Raw genomic sequence first — 21,385 nt, forward strand, 5'->3', positions numbered from 1 at the left:
CACCTCATCTTCCCTGTCTGGTGAAGAATCCAGTGGTTTTTCCTTTGCTTTGTCTACTGCCTGTCACAAGGGATTTGCTCTTGACAATTTGCCTGCTGAACTGGGAAAAGTTATCTGTCTGTAGCAAAGCCCAGAATTAAAAACTGTTGTCTCAAGTCCTAATTTACAAACTCCACGATATCCAATGATAGTTTTCATTACTCCTATTTCTATTTCAGAACTCATGTTCTGTTTTTTTACTTCCTATCCAGATAGATATTTGGAAGTGGGTTTTCCAGTTTTCCTCTGTTTGAAATTAAACATCTTTTCACCATAAAAATGTAGCTCAGGGAACCCTGTCAGTCATTGCTTTTTGTCTCTGCTGCAGTAATATTGATGTATCCTTCTGCTTCATTTGAGGTGGGATCTTCAGCTTTGAGCTGGTCAAAACTGCAGAAAATATTTATTATGGGCAAAAATTACCCTTTCACTGAACTGTGATATTTCTTTTCAGCCAATTTAATCCCGAATGGCACCTTCACCTGTTTTGTTTTGGGTTTTTTTGTAAGACTGGGTTGTGACTGAGCCATTCAACATCCAGTTTCACTCCCTGCATAATACAGGTCAAAGAGCTTAGTTCCTGGGAACCATCCTCTGAATTGCCTAAGGGCTGCCAAATGCTTCTGAGAAAGATGTCCATCCATCATGCCAAGATATTCTGTAACACAGTGTCCAGGTCATTAATTCTTTGCATTCAGTGGAAAGGGAGGACATGCACATGTTCCAACATCTAGGATGCATCTATAGCTTCCCTTCTCAAATTCTGGCTCTCTAGCTCTGCCCTGAAGGGTTCTGTGCTCTCCTGCCAGGCTCACACACCAGACCAGATTGCCTTCTCCCTTCTCTACAGTACAGCCCTACCTTGTACTTCTTAAACTCCTTTTCTCCTTGGAAAGTTAACAGCCTCTTGATTTAAAAGTTCTTTTGTAAGATCTTGGAGGATGAAAGACAACAAGTACCGTTTTTAAAGCAATCATAATAGGGATCAAAGGAGAGTTTGTAAAAAGCAAAATAGGTGCAAGAATTTGCTATCACTATCACTGCAGCAAATTGATCTCCACTTCAGAAGATGGAAGTCCTGACTTCTCCCTGTTCTGTCACCCACAAGCTGTTGCTTTGTGCTTCATGCTCCCACCCAGGCTGGGCATGAGGGTGCCCAGCTCTTGGCACTGCCAATGGCCCTTGAGTCTTGTCTCTCTGTCTCCTCCCTGGACCTCTGTGAGTCCAACCCTGGCATTAGATAAGACAGTAAAAACCTCCAAAAGACACCAAAATGAAATATATTTTAATATGAACACTGATAATGTTTTTGGCTTCAACTATTTATATATCAGAAAATAAAAGGTGTTGCCTGCTAGAGTGTAGCTTTTGACAAGCTGTCTTAGTTGGAAGGCAGCTTGGAGCCAAACCCTTTGCAGTGAAAACATTCATGATGGTTTTCATTAAAGGAAACCTTGTTTTCCTTTTTTGACTAACTCCAGGGTTTTTAAAGAAGGAAGTAATAGTGGCCTCTAGACTTAGGTGGCACCAGTGATTTGAGTGCTAAAGTCTAATAAACTGACAGTACTTAATTTCATTTGATTGAAAACCCACAATAGAACTGTCTTTTATTATTTGATTTTACTCCACAGTCACTTAGCATGGCATTTGGAGCTTGAAAGAAGGTAAGTCCTCAGGGTTTGGATTCAGCAGGCTGCATTTCTTATCCACCTCCATATTTAAGAAAGAGTTTGGAAGCTTACATGGAGTTAATAGGGAGAATTGATTCCCTTGCCAGCTAGGATTTACTGCTGCCTGCTGCTTAGATTAATAAATCCAGTTGTATCTAGTGAAGCATTCTTCCTTGGAAATGATGTTAGACTTTATTGGTAATTTCTCACCATATTACAATTGCTAACTTGGATAATTTCCATGAAAGATCAGTCTGAAAATGTATCTTATTTGTCTTGAATTTTTACTCTTGAAAGTTAGTTTCTTCAGATAACACAATCAATATATCAGCAATATTTCATCTTTCTAGCTTAGTGTTGGACTGTCCCCAGTATACTCTATGCTGCTTAATAAGAGAAATTGCTAGATTGACTGGAAAATGTAACTTTAATAACATCATTTCAGGCACTAGAACCATTGAGAAATAATAATCTCATGGAGTTGGTTTTTGCACTATTCTTGTCTCTTGTGCACAGAATTACTGTGGATGCTCTGTGTGAGTCTGTGTGTGCAAACAACCTGCAAGGGGGTGAGGCACTGCAGGGCTTCCTCTGCCACTGGGTCATCCACAAATATAAACTGGGGAAGCTGTCTGAAAATGCCTGGGAGGATGAGAAGGATTGCAGGAAGGGAAGTCTCTCTCCATTTTTCTCTTTCTATTTTTTAACACTAGAAATGCAAATCTTGCTGGGGACTGCTTAAGAAAAGTGAACAGCAGAGAGCTCAGTGAGTGAAGAGGGATCTTCTTGGTGTTGATGTTGTTAGAGGATTGTTAGGAAGAGATGGATAAAAGTGAAGATTCTTTGGGTTTTTTTTGGAAAAGCTATTTGTTCTGAAGATCCAGCCTGTGAAATCCCTCAAGCAGCTCTTAATAAGCCTAACTTAATGCACAAAATCATATCCTCACTGGAATCAGAAAAGAGTCATCCCTGATACTTTTAAATGGAGGAAACAAAATCACAGGGTACTTCAGAAGAGCAACATAAGCTCCTCTGTGAACAGAAGAGCAAAGGAATGCTTCATTTCCAGCTGTTCTGCATCCACTATCCCCTGGGCTCCTCCCTACCATGCAGAGGAAAATGAGTGGTGAAGTTGGGCTAGATCTGGTTTGCACAACAGCTCTTTGCTTTTCTGAGAGCAATAACTTAAATTTTCTCTACTCAAAACACTTTTTAATTGAAAGTTACAAGATTATAAACCTCTTTCAGGCTGCACTCTCTCTCCCCCCTCCAGGCTGATGGATATTGGCCACTGGCTTCCAGAGGTGCAGAGGACAGTAGATGAACAGCATGGGAATTAAACTTTCATACAAAACCAGAAGAGACAAAACAGGAGGTGGTTTTAGTAATTTTTTTTTTTTACTTTTATAGGTATTTTTTCTTCCATCTCTCAATACAGCTTGAGTAGCAATTAAGAACTGCTTCCAGGTCCTCTATCACAGAGTCCCTTGGATGTGCTGATTAGATAAAGCGACTCTGTGTTGGCTTGCAAAGCAATAATGAGAACAAACAATGCATTGTAGCAAGGTATAGAAATTACATGAGTGCACGAGTGTAATGATTCTTAAATTGTGGGTTTTTTTTTCCTTTTTTCCTTTTTTTTCCTCCCTTCGAATGTTATGAATTTAATGAAAACAATGAAGAGCACCAGATGTTGGCACTGCAAGCTGAGTCCAGCATTCATTCTTATCAGATGGGACTTGGATCAGTCCTTGAGAGGTGTTTAATATCCTGTGAAAGCTGATGTGAGTTAAACCTTACCAAAGCCTGGCTTTTCTGCAAAGTCAACTTAAATGGGTTTTGTGCACACAAAACTTGTTTACTAAAAGCAGAAACTCTTCCCACATCTTCATGCAAAGCAGGAATCTTCCATCAGTGTTATCTGCTACAGTCTTGCAGGGGGTAAGAAATATGCTTTTATATCCCCTGGAAGCCAACCTGCTCGGTAACAGAGGCATGTTCTGGCTCATATCTTGGTCCCATAAAGGCCACTGCTGTGCAAATAATTATCTACAGCATTTCAGTTGAAAATGATTGCTTGAAACAAATTGTTCCTTTAAAAGTAATCTTGGTTTCTTATTAAAAATAAAAAAAACCCCAGAAGAACAAAGCACGGAGTTTCTGTTGAACAATAGGCTATTGTATTTTCCTAGAACTGATTTCTGTGAATACAGCAGCAGGTGTTATGAAATTGTACATGCCTGAGAAGGGTTGGTAGGTGAATGAATACAGAAGAAAAGAAGGAGATGTGGAGGGTGTGGGGAGACGAATTTCATGCTGTGTCTGTTGAGGAGAAGGAATTAAAAAGTACAACTTCCTTTTGGAATACCTTTGAAGTTTGGGCAAGTTCTTCCTGGCTCAGAAGCCAGGAGCAGCAGCTACACAAGTGGATGGAAGAGCTGCCACAACAGCCTCTGGTGGCACAAGAAGCTGCAGTTGGTGGAGCACGTTCCCAGGCCAGGTTGGGAACACAGCGTCATTGCAGTGGGGCTGGCACAGGGACTGGCAGCAGGTTCAGAACAATTTTTTTCCCCAGAATTGTCTGGGAAAACGGGATAAAGCTCAGTTGTTTTTGGGGCAAGAGCCTTATTTCCAGCAAGGGTATTTCCTGTATAGTATGGCTGTTTTCCTGGGCTGTTAACTCAGAAATTTGTGATGAGAGAAGTTAAGAGGAAACTTCCCCAACTTCTCATTTGCCTCTGGGTGGCTCCTGAGTATGAGCTGGGAGGGGATTTGTTGCCAGTAAAGGGATAAATAAGAGGCTTTTCTTTACAAAAGGCAACCTCTGCAATTTTTAGTAGATTTGTTGATACATGTATTTATGAAATTAGGGAGGAGCTGCTCCCTAAATAACTTGGTCTGTTCCAGCCTGAGCTCGCTGGTTAAGGGGAATTTTTTTTAAATCTTTCTGGCTCAAAGGAAGGGAAAAGCATTTCAAAACACTGCTTGACTTTGGATTAGTGCTGTGGGAGGGTCACATGGAAGGTGCCCTGGGCTGAGGGAAGAGCTAGAGCTGTGGTGGGCACTGGGTTTTTCACTGGCATTCTTCAAGCCCACCCCACCTTCTCAAGAATAAAAAGTGATGAAACACTAGGCCCTTTCAGAGTTTAGTTGGCATTTTTGTTTGTGGTGCTTTTTGGTTTTTTATTTTTTTTTTTATTTTAATGCAGCAAGCTAAAATCAGTGTGATGAAAACTAAATTGTGGTGTAGAATCCTAAAGCAGAAGTGACTTTCTCTTTTCTTGTTTTAAGCACAGGAGTGTGGACTATCTTGTCTAAGGATTTAGTGTATTTGTTGCTGTATGCTTGGATTAGTTTTATGTAGGGCAGGATTATGCTTTAGCTCAACTTTTCCAGGAAAAGCAGTCTAGAGATCACTGATAGAAGTGTTTCATCTGTTTCTTGGGGTTCTATTTATTTCTATTTATTTCTCTTTTCTTTAAGTTTAATGATATAGAGCCAAAGCACTGTATTTCTAGAGATGGGAAATGACCTGAGCAGCTGTACTGGTTATAGTGAACTCATGTACAGATTTTCCAAGGGCCTGAGGAGCTATGGATTTAGATGGGCAGAAGAAAATTCAAGCCACCTGCTGAGGAAGGCTTGGGGAAGGTGGGATCCTTTATGCAAACAGCTCCTTGTCTGAAGCCAACACATGGGAGGAGCTTTTGCTCTGCAGTGAGCTTTGTAATTAAGTACTTTCAGGAAATCATGCAGTCTGTAGCAGTTTTCAATGGGCTTTTTGTTTTCCTGTCCTGGGCTCTCTGGATCTGTCTGTCTCCCATGTTAAACGCTAAGTGCCTTGAAGATGAGAGGCCACCACTGTGCTGCTCTTGTGCAGAGCTGACACTGGCACTGCTGTCCCCATCCTGCTGTGGTGGTGCTGAAATATCCCAAAGTGCCCTGGGGAGTTGTGCTGGAGGGGCAGTTGGGTACAGCCTTGCAATCCAGCCCAAATCCATCACTGGTGCATGAGATGCCTCTGGCTGTGCTGCCATGTGGAGTGCCAGCCTGGGGAGAGTGGGGAGGATTGTGTTCCTGTCCTCCTCTGATGATGGTCCAGCTCCTGGCCAGGCTATAGTGGGGGCTGTGCCATGTGTGAGCTAAAAACAAATTTCAGATTCAGAATGGGTGTGCATGGATATACCACTTTCCCCTACCCTGCTTTCTGGTAATATATCAAATTTTTAAAGGTGATGAGATGCCTAAAGATGCAGCTAGATGATTATAGTCTGTTTTTGAAGTACATGTCTGCATCTTCAGGCACTCAGAGATCTTTAAAATCCCAGGCACTGGAGGTTTGCTCCCAGAGCCACAGTTTGAATCATCACTGGTTGCCTGACCCACGCTCGTGTACCCTCGGCTGCTCTTTGCCTGACTACACATAAATGCCTCCCTTGACTTACAGAATTGACTCTCCTCAAAATGGATCAAATTGCAATTAGTTTTAGTCATTTGGATTTCTGCTTCCAGTCCCATGCTTTTATTCTAGCAAAAAAATACCGGCTTGCCTTAGTGTGAACAGCTTTTGGTTCTTAATGCTGGTTTGGTATTCATTTGCCTAAACAAGGAATGCAATTACCCTGTAGCAAAATAACTGTCTCCAACTGTCTTTTTTCCATTAAACAAATGGGAGGTTTTACCCCTTGGTCTTCCCATAAGATTAATGCACTTTCTCTGCAGGAACTGTCTTAAAGTGATCCAGGAATCTGAACAACTTGCATACAGCAGTCTAATTGTCACAGAATCTGATTTAGCCAATGCTCATTTTCATTAAGAAGTGATCTCTGCTAATAATAGACACTAATAGCTCTTCTAAATGAATAAAACCCCAAACTTTCCTTTTCCCCCCCACAGGCAGGGATAATGAACTCCTAAATCAGTGCTCTTTCCAAGGAAGCTTTTTTCCCACATTTTAACAATTTGGTTTGGCAGCTAACTGATGTCAGGAGATCCTGGTGCCTGTGCTTGCAGGGGCAGTAGAGTCTGCCCTGGCTGTCCTTCATTCCTGCCCCCCAGCTAAAGCATGGAGATTTTTCCTGCTCCTTCAGTGTGTTTTGAAGGAATGAGATGGGGATTCTCTCTTATTTACTGTCACTATATATGGTACGCTGTACACTGATGTGTATCACTGTTCTGCACTGCTTCTGCAGGGGAGGAGAGTTCAAAGCTCTGTGGGAAGGTGAGAGGACTCAGAAGTTCTTCTCTCTCTGGTGTTATGTAAATAGTAAGGCATGTAAATAGTACAAACTCTTGTCAAAGGCTTACAGGAACTTTGTATGTTGCCACAGATTCCCATCAATATAGGGATCAATATATGGAAAATGTTGCAATCTCAGTTTTATTGAGGGTCTTATGCACTTGGTGAGCTTTTCTGAAAGGTCTGGAGCCAGCATTACCATCACTGCTCGAAAACCATCAATTACACAATCTTTTTTTGGAAGATTCTGGCCCTCTTGCTGTGAGAGAAAAAGCTTGATAAATACAACTCTAATAGCTCTAGCATGGATTGCTTGCAAAAATAACCTGCACAAGATTTAAAATTTTCCCAATTTTAAGGAGAAGAGAGGTTCATGGATTTTCAGTGCTTGGGTTGGTGCTGCAGTTTTGGCTGACTGAGCAATCAAGGCTCGTGAGAGCCTCACCCCCAAACTAGTGCTGTGCTAGGCAGAAGAAATTACTGAGAGCACAAAAAGAAGGAGTTCCTTTATTTAAAAAAAAACAATATAATCCCTTGCACAAACAAACAAAAGAGTTCATAAAAAGTGACTTCATTATTACCAGATTGAGTGGCAGAGCAGGAAATGGGCTGCAAATGAACAAAGAGCCGTGCACAGGCAGAGATGCTCTGCAGGCAAATGCCAGCTCCCATTTCTGCAGGCCACGTGTGGCAGCCTCCTTTCCTGTGCAGATGTTGTAGCCAGATAATAAGAGGAAAAACCCAAACATTTTTCACATAATGCACTGAGTTTGGAAGGGAGGAGCAATAGGAGGGGGGTAGCTGTGGTGCTGGTTATTTGCTGGCTGATGTGGCTGTCAGGGGCAGTGGCACAGGGCGGCGTTGCTAATTGCCGGCAGGGCCTGTAGCTCGGGTCACTGCTCTTGGCCACTTGGCTGCTGCTGGAAGCTGTTGTTAATGCACAGGCAACCTTGTTTCTTGCTCAAAGGGAAGCCAAGGCGTGTTTGCCAACAGCTGTTGGGGTAGGAAGGGCAAGCAGTAGCGAATTGGGGTTTGCTATCAGCGCTGATTGGGGTTGTGATGGGGAAGTGGAGCGCAGAAGGGTGCTGGTGCCTGTCTGCTCTGGGGCGGTGTGTTTATGTGAAACAGATGGTTCTCTGCTTCAGTTTGCCAGCAGATTATGGAGCTGGCTTTGAACCATCTTGTGTGGTTTCCCAGGAATGCAGGGATCCCATCCACAGCAGAACCTCGCTGCCTTGAGCACGTTACCTGGGGGCAGAGCTGGCAGCAGTGCTCTCCTGTGGAGGGCAGCTGCATGCTGGGGTGGTCCTCGCCATCTGCAATGGCCTGTGGCACCAAAGGCACACTGATGCTCCAGTGCCAGCAAAAAGTTCCAGCCCTGGGTGGCCCAGGGTATGCTGCAGATGCCTTTTCCACAGTTACCTCCGGTGTTTCAAAAGGAACCTTGTGCTGGCTTTCCTGAGCTTGGAGATTCCTCTTCCAATGTGCTACTGCATTTGGGAAAGAAATAAAGGGTGGCTGTAGCTGTTGGGAATGTGTGCACGGAGCAGTTGGATTTGTCCTGCTTCTCCCCTGGGAATTGCCACCTTCCTTTATTCACCCAAACCATCCCTGTTATCTGACTCTGCAGTTCTGCCAGGGATGAGGTGACTGATAGAGAGAGGAGAAACCAGAATAATAGGAAAAACCTCCTGGTGAGAGAGACTAAGATTTTACACTGTCTTTTTTCTGTTTATGGGGAAAGTGGGCTGCCAGCAAACTGAACGTTGGGATTGGGTCTACTCTGTACAGACCCTTGTCTTGAATGAGGCTGCATTAAAATTTTTCTTCATTTTGTATGGAGTGGGACAAAAACTTCTTTGTACCTTAAATGTAACTTATTTAAGGGCTGTGGACAGGAATAAATTGATAAGGTTTTCAATAACCTGTATTTATACTATCATGTACAGCTTCTAAACCTTCACAGCTACTGAAAAATTCAAGAATGTGGTCATGAGAATGGGAGTTATTTGGTACTATATGGTTACTGGAAATTATTGATGGGAAAAGTGCCAGCTTTTTATGAAATGCCATAAAAATAGACATTTTAGATGGATGGAAATGAGATCTGCAAAAGCATGCTGCCTTCTCTGCAGATAAACTCTGTGATAACACTGTAGCAGTCTTCCAATAGGACAATACAAAGATATTTAGATGCTTTAAATTTCAGCTTATGCTGGACAGTGTATTTACAGTGTATAATGCTATTCTCTCTCCACTCTGGCTTTTTTTCCTTTTAATCATTTAAAAGAGGGTGCTCTCTATATTGTACAGAGGCTGGAACAGCAGCTCAAAAAGGTGACTGAAATAATGGGATCTATAAGAATAGGCAATTTCACTCAAGTATAGTGATTTAGTGCCCTGTTAGTGTCCTGATGTATGACTGCATTTCCAAAGTTTTTTCACAAGCATAATGACAGGCTTGAAACTTATGATACAAATGTCCCAGCTTTCTCTATCCTCAGCTGTTCACATAATTACAGGAGTAAGGGAATTTTGTTCCCTCCTAGCAGATTAGCTCCAAGAAGAATAAATCAGATAAAGTTACTGTCTTCCTGTTTCCCTCTCTACAAGGTGAGAGTCCACACGGTGCAGCGCAAACCTCGGGCTGGTAATGTTTTTTCTTGCCTGCAGTCTGTGATGCAGATGGGATTCCAATTTTTTTGTCATCAGGACAACTTCTCAAAGAGCTCTGGTTCAGTTGGTTGTGGCTTTTGGTACTAATTTCAGCTTCTGTGTTTGCTCTGCTCACAGATGATGGCCCTTACTCAAAGGGGAGCAAGGACTCTGGTGGGATGGACGCAGCCCTGGTCTCCAGGAGGCAAAGCATCCCAGGTAAAGGAGGGGGTCAGCTCCTGCTCCAAAACATTGGGGCTTCCATTACAGTTTACCTGGATACCCCTAAAATGGGTAAAACCCCTCAAAACACTAATTTTGGTCCATCTATCAGCAAGGCTTTTGCTGGAAGACAGAAATGGATGGTGGTAACTGGTCTCAGTGAGTGGTGTGTTACTGGTACAATCCCTGTCTTGTGTGGGCCTGTTGACAGTAGTTACAAGGGGGCTGGGAAAGGACTTATTCCTGCACTGAACTGACACTCACAAAGAAGAAAACAGCAGCAAAGAAGAGAGGGAAGAAATGCTGCCATAGCTGAGCTCATCAAGCTCAAGGAGGGAGACTGGCAGTGTCTGGCAAGCTTTGAATTTCCCACATCTGACTAAGTTTGTTTTGATATTTAGTCAGTCACAGCCAATTTTTGTGTGAGATAAACCTTCCCAAGCAGAAACACCTCGGGGGCTGAAGAGGAAGTGGAGAAGTGGTAATTCATTTGCCTCTGCTGGCACTGGGCTTCATGTGCCAGCAGCACTCCAGCAGGTCTGGATGGGCTGCCTTGGACAACTCATCTCCTTCCTAGGAAAGCCAGGGACATGGTTTTGACTTCTGGCTGCTAATGACCAGTCACAGGGTTGGTTTAGTGTGTTCTAGGTAATGGGGAGGGAGGGGGGCCTTCTGCTATTGCTTCATCATTCAGCACTTGTTCCAGAGGATGTTCTGCATCACACCACTGTAGGGCAGCCCTGATGGGGAGAGGCTCACAAGAATCAGTGCATCCAACAACCCCAGCTCAAGGCATCTCAATGGGGAGGGAAAAATTCAGGTGTGCTCTTCCTGCCCTGGGATGCAAAATCCAATCATATATGCCAGTAGAAGAAATCCAAATCTGTCCATATATGGTGCTTAAAGACTATATCTTGCACGACTAGATCCTCTACACTTTAAGGACTAGCTCACTTTTACTGTGTGGGTCTGTGACAGTGGCAGTAGATTTATAGAAGGATGGGTCAAAATTCCTTGTGACTGACCTTGATTGGTTGATCTCAGGGATCTGCCTTTTTTTGAAGCAGTAATTTCTCCTTGAACCCATAACAATGGGTAATTGCACTCCGGGAGTCCTCATTTTAAACACTTATCAAGGATCAAAATTAAACCTCGTTGAAAAGCTAATAATCTCCCCTTGTGGCACCATCTGTGTTGATCAGTCATGTCTGTAGTTGAGAGGAAATTTGCAGGATGGTGCTGGATGTTGTTCTTTCCAGCACGGTGGTGAGCCCCCCCAAGGTTCTGGCAGCCCCTGGGCTCCCGGGTTGGTGAATTGAAAATTAACTTACTGCAGCTGGCAAGGGATCAAAACTGAGTTTAAAGAGCAGAAGTATTATGGACCTGACATTTTTACAAGGAGCTGCCAGTGCCACATTAAATGGGTGCCCAGCAGTGCCTAAACGCCTGCCAGACTGGAGCTGGATTGCAAAGAGGTTCCCTACTCACGTTAATCAAGTGCACAGATTATTCTTGGAGGTGCTTTACAAAACAGGTAGTGCATGGCAGGGCTCTAAGTGAGCTGCAATTTCTGGTGTCCTGGTGGCTTTGAACAGGAGCAAAGTGCTGGTGATGAGGCACCACAGTGCCAATAGATCCTGTGTTTTGGATGGATGGAGGAGGCCCTGCACCAGCATGGATCTTCTGTGTCAATATGCTGTTTAAGGGGCCCTGCCTTGGTCTGGAAGTCAGAGTGCAAGAGGTTTCAAATGTTTCCTCTCCAAACAGAGCATCTCATTTAAGCCTGGTAAGGTTTACTGTGTAAACAAGCACCTGGGCCATTTGCAACATGGGGTTTTTGTCCACATCTGTGGGGCTGCTGTTTGTTGTGTGCTGCCAGTGCCCATCACACCCTTCTCCTCACAGACTTGGAGAAAGGCACCCTGTGTGAGGGTGACAGGTTTACTCCTGTAAAATCATGGAAGATTTCAGTACACTGAGGTAGTGGAGGTGGATGGATAATGCTATGGACGAATTGTGTAAAAGCTTCTGAGAGGAGGCTCTGACAAGGTGTGGATGTTGTCCTATTTGCCCCCCTTTGATCAGAGTGAGGTCTGTTGTATGCAGCATTGTAGAGCTGCCTTTTGCCAAGTCTTTGAAGCTCTTGGTCTTTTCCTTAGGCCAGGATTGATTCTCCTGCTCAGTTACTGCCCTTTCCATGCCAAATCCAAGCTGGAATGATTAAGGAACTCTGTTTTTGTAAAATCCAGACATGATCTGTGATGAAATCAAAACTAATACTGGGTTGGGCTTATATATATAGGTGCTGGACTGACGGGAGTGTTGTCTTGGACTAGAAGAGGTAAAATGTGCAGTGCCTGCAGCACCCAGAGAAGCAGAACTGGCGCAGCAGGTGTGGGGTGGGCATCCCCTGGACCTGGTGGCAGACAGTGCATGTGGAGCAGGTCATGGTGTCAAAGTGACTCATGTCTTCAATTCCAGCTACAGATGAGCTGGTAGGAGGGAGCTTGACTTGGACTAGTGCAGATAGGTGAGCAAATTGCTGTGAGTGAAGGTCATGCCTCCCCTTCCATCCCCTGATGATGGCAGGATCTCACCCCTCTCCACATTGTGTTCTGTGTGTCCCAGCTATACTGATGTCCCATGATAGTTTTTTTATCACAGTATTTTAAGATCCACCCTGTTTGGTCCATCCAGTCAGCTACTGCAGGTCCACATCTCCTGGGCCTGGCTGCAGGAGCATCCTTCTCCTGTGTAACTGTGACCACCTGACAGCTCTGTTAGTGCCCTCCCCACTCTTTATCAAATATAGTTCCTGAGGTGGTCTCCCTGAACCATTGCTGAGCTCCCATCACCCTGGTTTTAAATTTTTCTACTGCCTCCAGCACCTTGAAACAGAAGGTTTTTACTCTCTCATAAGCCCATATTGCTCTGCCTTGTTTTCCTTGGTCCTGCCTGCCAGACCTGCATGCAAACATTGCAGTGGGTCTACCAGGACACACTTCTGTTTTACAGCTTAACTTCAAATGAACAGAGGCTTTTTCTTCATGCTAGGTGTTCAAATCTACTTTCCCACTACCTGTAGGAAAAGGGTGTCCTTGGGATTGAGGGAATGTGCCTTCCACTGAGTTGTTTTTCTTTATTCCCAATCTTTCAGAGGAGTTCAGAGGGGTCACAATCGTGGAGCTGATTAAGAAAGAAGGAAGCACCCTTGGTTTAACCATTTCAGGTGGCACAGACAAAGATGGAAAGCCAAGAGTCTCCAATCTGAGGCCAGGGGGACTGGCTGCAAGGTGAGAAATGGAAATGGGGTGCAGAAAGCACAGCAGGAATGGAGAGGAATAGTTACATGTTCCAGCTACTGAATGAATAGAGTTATAATTAAAGTAGTTGGCACCCAAGACCATTTTTTCAAGTGCCCCAGAATGCAAAGTTGTTGCTTCAGGAAGTAGAACATGTTCTATTTTGAGTTATTTCCTATGCTCTGTGCAATTATGCTCTGAAATTTTTTTTGTAGGGATATTTGTGGTTCTGTGAAATTAGGCAGCCTTGTCAGGAGAGCTGCATGGTACAATACATCTTGATCAAGCTAAGTGGTTTAATATTGTATCTGTTCTGAATACTGAGTGTATAAGTAACATTATTGGCTCAGAAAAGAAATGGATAAAGAAAGGCTCCAAGAAGCAGGAAAAAGGAAAGAGTAATTGAACAATTTTGCAGAAAACAGGCAAAAGGAAAGATGTTTTCTCTTTCCCTGCTGGATTTTTTTCAGACAGCTCTTGGTGTGCTTTTCTTTGACTGATTGCTCTACATGAATGGGAACTGAGCAACAGCAGAGAGGTTGTGAATACATACACTGCAATTGTTGTGTACGTACAGATCTGAGCACTTGCCACCAGGAAAGATAGATGGCTTCAATTCTAGCACTTCCCTCTGATAGCAGACACATGCAATCAGACAGCAGAGATCAGTCCAGCATTGCTGGGCTTGTTCAGAAAGTCCTACAGTTACCAGCCAGCTGGAGACTTTGTGCTACCACTGCTTTTTATTTTATTACTTTGCAGGAGTGACCAGCTGAACGTGGGGGATTACATCAAGTCAGTGAATGGCATTAACCTGACCAAGCTGCGGCACGACGAGATCATCAGCCTGCTGAAGAACGTGGGCGAGAGGGTGGTGCTGGAAGTGGAGTATGAGCTCCCTCCGGCCGGTGGGTGCCTCTCAGACAATGCTGCTCTCTCTTCTTGGCTGCCTTTTGTCCTGGGGTGCAGCTGGACTTGCTTGTGCAGAGGTGCCGTGGCCAAGGCAGTGTCCAGGGGCGTTTTGCCGTTGCCTTCCCCTGCTCTTGCGGGCGGTGGAGGCTGCCGAGCTCTGTGCAGTCGGAGCAGAGCACTTTTTCCAGCACAGTGGGTGCCTGCTCATGCACACTGGCAGGGGATGGCTGATTAGCTCTGTCTTGCCTCGGAGTGACTCGACAGCACAGGCCAATCTGCCTCCTGATGCTGCTTCAGCTTCTCATTTTCCCTTTTGGAGTGTGGCTGCAAGAGGTTTAATTCAGTCTTAAACATGCATTACCAGATGCCCTTTTCTGAACTGTGGCAAGTGCTGTTAGTCCTCAGGATTCTTTGAAGTGTTATGTGTTTTTAGAAGGGAAACTGAAGCAATCTGCTTTCCAGCTAAGGGGCTTTGGCAGAAGATGGCAAGCCCAAATAACAGGGTTTATGTCCTGTCATGGGAGACTGTATGCTCTTGCCCCCATTTGTTTTGATGATTGATGTTCCTGGTCAGAACAAATTCCTCGATACAGCTTCTCATCACAGTCTTTCCATTGTGAATACAATCCCCCAGTTATTCCTCATTCATTTACCCAGATCAATCAGACAATGACTGGGCAGAAGAAATAGAACAACTAAAAATAAAACGACAGGAAAAACAAAACTAATGAAATCTAACATTTTGCCCCAGATAGGAAGATATTTTACACTTCAGAGCTCTGCTGTATCTGCTGCCTTTAGATGAAAAGTATTGAATATAGAAATGACAGTGTAAAGCCCAAAAGAATAAAATCTAATCTGGAGTGCATGAATCTGTATCCATCATTCCCCTCTCTTCTGCTCTACATGTTAGCGAGTTTTTGCATACACATCTGGTAAAGCCAGCTGTGGCTCAAGTCTTCCATGTCCTCATTCTCCCTGGAGATGACCACTCTTAACCTTTCTCCTTATTCTCTGTGATATTCCTCATGAGGAATCTGATAAACTGAACTTGCCAGCCAAGGAGTGGTGCCAGCTCAATCAGTAGCAGCAATGCAAGATGTCCTCAGCTTTAAATGAGCAGGAAAAGCACAGAGATAGTGACTTCTCTCCAGTGAGATTATTGGGGCTGTTTATGAATGGTCCAAACAAAGAAACGTTGCAAAATACAGGGAATTGTCAATTATTGCCTGATTCCAATTCATTGTGGGCTTTTATCTGCTGTGAGGGTTTGTTTATCTGCTGTGTATGCTCACCATCCCCCTACCTCTGTCTTTCCCTGGGCAAAGAACAGAAATACAGTGCAATTCAATAACTTGTGCTTGTGGGTTTGAATTTTTCTCCCTACTCTGTAATTTCCTGCTTTGAAAGGGATCTTGCAAGTCCAAATCTAGTTTTCAGGCTACTGTGTCCTATCATCTCTTTCTTAAATAAACCAAACCCTGTGTTAACTCTGGCTTAGGTTTTCCAGCTCCCACTGATCTTATGAGAGGCTGTTGCAGCACTTCATACTTCAATGCTTAGGACAGAAATTGGATGGCTTCTGAACTCATTTGTGGATACTTTATACCCTTTTCTTGGTATTTGAGCATCACCCCTTGCCTGGGAGCCTTGAGCACTCCCCTCTGGAGTATTTCTAGGCTGTGTCCCCGTTAGCTGTCTGTGCACAGCAGTAGGAGCAAAGTGGGGACAGTGTTTGGAGGTTTATTTGGCCTCACTGTAGCTGGTCCCCAGGGCTGTTTGCCTGCAGGCAGTACCATGCCTCCATTGCATGTCTTTTGGGTTAGGTTAGCTTAAGGGCTGGGCTAAGCTTAATTTGGCTGCAGGTTGCAAGCCCTCAGGGTGCTTGGCAGAAGGGTGAATGTGGTCAGTGAGGAGATTTGCTTTGAAATTCTCCTCCTGAGCCAAGGGAAATGGCAGTGTGGATGTGCCTAGGGCACCCTTCTTCTCCAAGTCAATTTCTTGGTCTTTTTTTCCAGATTATCCTTGTGGCTATTCCTGGCACTTGGTTTGAAAATTAGGAATTTTCAGAGTGGACCAGGCTGAAATGTCACGTGCAGTTCTGGGTAGAGAAGACTGGGAAATTGTCCCATATTCACTGCAGTAGTGCAATAAATCATTAGCTAGTAGGGGACATCAAGAGGTGGAAACCATTTCTTTCTTTTTCTCTTTACTTTGTACATTTTGTATTTTGTACAAATAGTACTGTGTATTTAACATAAAAATACTGAATTGCCCCAAGGATCAGTTTAAAGGATTCACTTAATCTTTTTTAAAATCCAAAATATGAGAGGTAAGGGAAAGAAACCAACTTTATGCATTGAGGATTTGGGATTTTCATTTTCTTTAAGGTCAGCTGGTGACTTGATTCCTTATGCTGCTGCTGTTTTTTTAATAAGTTTCTATCTGTGGCAGAAGCTTTTGAGAAAAGTGGAATGCATTAAAGCCAGTTGATAAACGAGATGGTTTTACTTGAATGTCAGGGTATTAACCACGACAAATTTGAGGGGAGATGCACAACACTGAGCTGGTGAAATCATCCTAAAACCTGATGTTGGCTCTGATAAAGGTTCATGTGTCCTGGCTGGGCTCTTTTTGCTTCCAAGCAGGGAAAATAAAATATGGGTTTTGGGCTGGACTTTAATTTCAGTGTTGTTTGGATGAATTTTGATACTGTTTTGCACTGTGGTTGGAAAGGTTTAACTGGGGTAACTGGGTCTTCCTCTCTTCCTTTTAGTGCCAGAAAGCAGTGCTGGCATTATTCCCAAGACCATTGAAGTGTCCCTCTACAAGGAAGGCAACAGCTTTGGCTTTGTGCTGAGAGGTTAGTAGCTTCTCCAGTAAAAAGCAGAAGCAGAGGTGGAGAGTGGGAAAAGTAAGAAGGTGAATGACAAAAACCTCAGCTAAGCAGTCAAAGCATGTCCTGGAGAGGATCCCCTGCTGCCTCTAAGGACTGCTGGCTGTCTAATCTAGGGCAGTGATTTTGCTGGCAGGCTGTGTCGGCTGTTGTGTGATAAATGTCTCTTTCTCAGTGCTCTCACTCAGACTTTCAATCCTCTGGTGACTTATGGCTTTCCTGCTTTCATTACAGGGGGAGCCCATGAAGACTGGCACAAGTCCAGGCCACTGGTGCTCACCTATGTGAGGCCAGGCGGCCCTGCAGACAGGTACTGCTCCTCCACATTGCCTTCACAGGACACACAGCAGCTGTCCCTGAATGTGTCCCCTTCCTGTCCTCCTGCTGGTGCCCCCGGAGGCTTCTCATGCTGGTGGCGTGCAGTGCGAGCAGTGTTGCGGTGCCTGTGCTGTGAGGGGAGGTGGGCACGGCGCTCCCAGGCTGGCACGGTGCACATGTTGGAGTTAAAGGCAGAAACTGCTCCTGCAGAGGCAGCCCCTTCATTGGCCCTGTGCAGCTGAATTGCTGATGCTGTGTTGGAAAGCAGGAGCCAGTCTATCTATTCTTGTGCTCATAATTTAATGTGATGGGCCTGGTACTATAAATAACCCAGACTACTGTCCAAGGAGTGTTCTTCCATCCTACAGGATGAGAGTAACTGACTTCCTAATATGTGTATGTATGTATATACACACACACATACATATGTGTACACACACAAATAAAATATGTTCATATATTTACAAATATGCAATACAGATATACAGCAAATATAGATATAGATATATTTATAAATATAGATGTTTTATAAATATATATAGATTATTTATATAAAATAAAATATGTTAATATATTTACAAATAGATAATACAGATATACAGCAAATTTATAGATAGATATAGATATATTTATAAATATAGATATTTTATAAATAGATATAGATTCTTTATATCAGTATAAATAAATACATATAAATACATGAAGAAGGGAATTTATGTATATACATACATAAAGAAGGGAATTGCCTTTGGCTTCTTACAGGGAAGGGTCCTTGAAAATTGGGGACAGGCTGCTGAGTGTGGATGGGATCCCTCTGCACAGCATGACCCACGCTGATGCCCTCAACATCCTGCGGCAGTGCAGCCAGGAGGCACTTTTCCAGATCGAGTATGATGTGACCATCATGGGTAAGGACAAGATGGTTGTGATGGGGTTTTTTTCTCTGATTGCCTAGGAAGTATGTGAGACTAGAGACAGTAATTAGGATACTCAGTTTCAGTGGAAAAATTGCTGAGCAATGTGCTGCCAGCATGGATGTAGGGGGTAAAGTTCAGCACTGGCTTTGTTAAATGCATTTGAAATGCCCTTCTGCAGGGATGTGTCTTGATAGGAATGATGAGTGGCTTTAGAGGAGAGGGCAAAAGGGGATTTTCTAATGTAGGCAGGGAGGGCACAGGAGAAGCCAGAGCTAAAGGGGGCTGGAGTGCTCTGCCAGCACTGCAAATAGCACTATTAAATGTGAGCAGAGGAGTGAGCTGCATGCAGGCAGACTTGCTGTGGCCTTGGTTCTGAATTTTGACCCCGCTTAATTCTGGAGCTTCCTTTTCGAAGAAATGTTATTTCAGATCTTCTTCTGAAATAAATGAGGGGTGATCAAATACTTGACCCCAAATAAGACAGAATTTACTGGAGGGCAGAGGATGAGTATTTCTAAAGAGAATTTTACACAGTTTGAGGGTTTGGTGGGTTGGTGGTTGTTTATTCTTTTTTTTTTTTTTTTTTTTTTTCTCTTTTGTTTTGGTTTTTAAATTTAATTTTAAGTTTCAAGCCCTGGGAAAGGGTTTATTATTAGCTACTGTAAAATCATTTTGAGCTGGCTTTGTGACACACAGCTGTTACTGCAGGGAGCGTTGTTAATGAGTTTAGGGTTACCACAGAATTTGAAGCTGTGCTGGTTCTGGAAGCTTGTTGAGCTGTGTAGTAGGTTGTGTTGTTTCATATCCATCTCCAGAGGGGTTTGTGCCTCCCTGGAGCCATGAGCTTAAAACCTGACTTGGAGCAAATATAGCCATGGAGGTGATTTGGTGTCTAGGTGTTTCTTCTTGGGTAGCTCTCTCACCTAAAACTGTGAGGGTTGAGAGAACTTGGAGGGACAGCAGGGTTTTATGCAGTGGCTCTCCATCTTGTGTTGCTAATCTGTGGATCAGAACTAGATACTTCCCAAAAATGTAAAACCTGCCCCTTTCTTAGATCATTTTTGCCTAGAGACTGCTCTCTGCAACCGTGTAAAGGAATATATTTGCCCTGCTTTCTTTTAAGGCAAGATGATACAGAACATGTTGCTTACAACAATCTCTGCAGAGAGTTTTGCCAGGCAGCAGCTAATAATTGCAGTGGGAGATGAGTACATTGTCCCCAGTTCACAACTATTACAGCCTCTGGAAGAGGATGAGGGAAGGGAAGAGCTGGTGCTGAGTGTGGTCTGGTGATATTTTCAGCCTAAAGGAAGGAGTCTTAATTCCCATTTTGAAAACCTGGTGAAGGGGCTGGGGACACCACAATGAAGTGGTGCTTGTCCTGTTCATCATCAGGAAAATAGAGGTTTTTATATGGTGCTCACTCTCTGCTGCAGCTGTATGTGCTGGGGTGGTGTGGGCTGACCCTTGAGGAGGGAAAGTTGTTTTTCTGCATCTGCCCTTGGTGAGAGCCCAGGGTTGCTGTGGGGGAGTGTTGAATCATGGCATTCCCCAGCTGTCTCTGTGGTTTTCCAGCCAAAATTGAGCACTGGGGATGATCTGCATGGGGCCAGCCCTGCTCTTGGTGTGAGGGATATGGCAGCTGCCTGCCATTGCCACGAGCATTCCCTGCCTGCAGGGATTTCACCAGGGAGGCCAGTGTGGGATGGGACCATGGCAGGCTTTTTGTCAGGTTGGCTAAGATTTCTCAAGGCCACTGAAGGAATTAAAATAATCTGCTATTTCCATTTTGAGTGCCAACTGCCCATGGACCCTCCAGGGGCATTGGGAAAATCTCTGCCCTTTGCTGGTGCCAGATGATCTTTGCAATGAACAGATGCTTTCCCATGGCTGAACTTTATCTTATGGGCCTTTTGTAAAACAGGGGAGAATGCAAAAAAAAAAAAAAAAAAACCAACAAAAAAACCCCAACCAAAAAAAAAAAAAACAAAAAACCTAAAAATCCACCTCAAGTAAACTGACCAGCCAGAAAATGGTATTTGAATAGTTTGTAAATAATCTGTGTGTGCCATGTACCAGGGATCTGGGCTGCAAGCTCTTAGGGTTGACTCATGAAGGAGGGAAGGTTGCTGCCAGAGATGATGGATGAGCAAAGCCGTTTGCTGTGTCCTTTTCCTCCTCTCCCTTCCCCTGGCTACCTCTCCACCCATTCAGTTTTAGGCTGAAGATTTTTAAGCCTGTAGAGCCCTCCTGCTGGCAGAGTGGAGGGATGGTAGTGTCCCACAGGTGGGTGACTTGTCAGTGTCTGCCGAGCAGTGGCAGAGGAGGGCCAGCCTGAAGAGGGGCCCGAGAAGTCAAATGCCTCCATGAGCCTGTAAAACTGCAGGGGACAAGAGCTGGTGGGCTGTGTCAGGAAGGGGGTAGCTGCTGACTTTGGTTCTTCTAGGAGTGTTGGGTTTATTTTGTTTGCATTTGCAAGGGATGTCCCTTTCCATTTCCTTCCCCCTTCCCCTTTCCTCTTTTCCCTTTTCCCTTTCCTCTCTCCCATTTCCTCTTCCCCCTTTCACTTCTTCTCATTTTCCCTTTTCTTTTCCATTTCCCTTCTCATTGTCTATTCCCTCCTCTCTCCCAAAGTGCATTACAGCAGGAAAAATTCATCTCTACCATTACACTTGGCTTGTTCCCCAAGCAATTGCACTTTCCAGGCTGGTTACAGGGGCCATTCCTCCTTAGAGAGGTGAGCAAAGCCAAATGAAGTTCAGAAACCTAGTGCAAGAATGAAACCCCCCCACAGTACTACCTTAAAAAGAAGCTGCTGAGAGAAAGATCTAGAAAACACCTGCCAGGCCCCTGTTTTGAGTGATGGAGTGATCACCTTTCCCATATCTTCAGCACTGGGGTGAGTGAGAACCTGGAGCAGGCTCTGTTCCCCTTGTATCCATCACAATATTGCTGGGTACCTTGCAGGTGTATGGGTGTGAGCAGGTGTTGCACAGCCCTTTGTGTCCTCCTGGAAGGCTGTAGCTGTGCATGATGGTGCAGAAACACCTCCTGGTGCCAGTGCAACAATGACAATTGACTCCTTGCAGTGAAGTTATCGCATGGCCTGCTCTGTCCCTTCTGTGTTTATTTTAAAATTAGCTCGAATGTAATAGCTCCATGTTAATCACACCTCACAAATATTGCTGGATTGCTGACTCCTGACCTTTGATTTG

The 21,385-nt window shown here is 44.1% G+C and overlaps 1 protein-coding gene across 6 annotated transcripts in view; it reads left to right on the forward strand.

Moving 5' to 3' along the window:
* GRIP2 (glutamate receptor interacting protein 2) overlaps positions 1-21,385 on the forward strand; it is a 248,542-nt gene that overhangs the window by 179,075 nt on the left and 48,082 nt on the right. For all 6 annotated transcript variants that reach the window (XR_009115052.1, XM_058031751.1, XM_058031756.1 and 3 more), the window contains exons 2-7: positions 9,742-9,822; positions 12,983-13,118; positions 13,890-14,035; positions 16,816-16,902; positions 17,170-17,245; positions 18,016-18,161. Coding sequence is in view for 5 of the 6 variants with exons in the window: in XM_058031751.1 (XP_057887734.1) it covers positions 9,742-9,822; positions 12,983-13,118; positions 13,890-14,035; positions 16,816-16,902; positions 17,170-17,245; positions 18,016-18,161 (672 nt within the window). In the remaining variant the exon portion in view is untranslated. The remainder of the gene's footprint in view (positions 1-9,741; positions 9,823-12,982; positions 13,119-13,889; positions 14,036-16,815; positions 16,903-17,169; positions 17,246-18,015; positions 18,162-21,385) is intronic.

This window comes from Melospiza georgiana, chromosome 11, assembly GCF_028018845.1.
Source record: "Melospiza georgiana isolate bMelGeo1 chromosome 11, bMelGeo1.pri, whole genome shotgun sequence".
Taxonomy (NCBI): domain Eukaryota; kingdom Metazoa; phylum Chordata; class Aves; order Passeriformes; family Passerellidae; genus Melospiza; species Melospiza georgiana.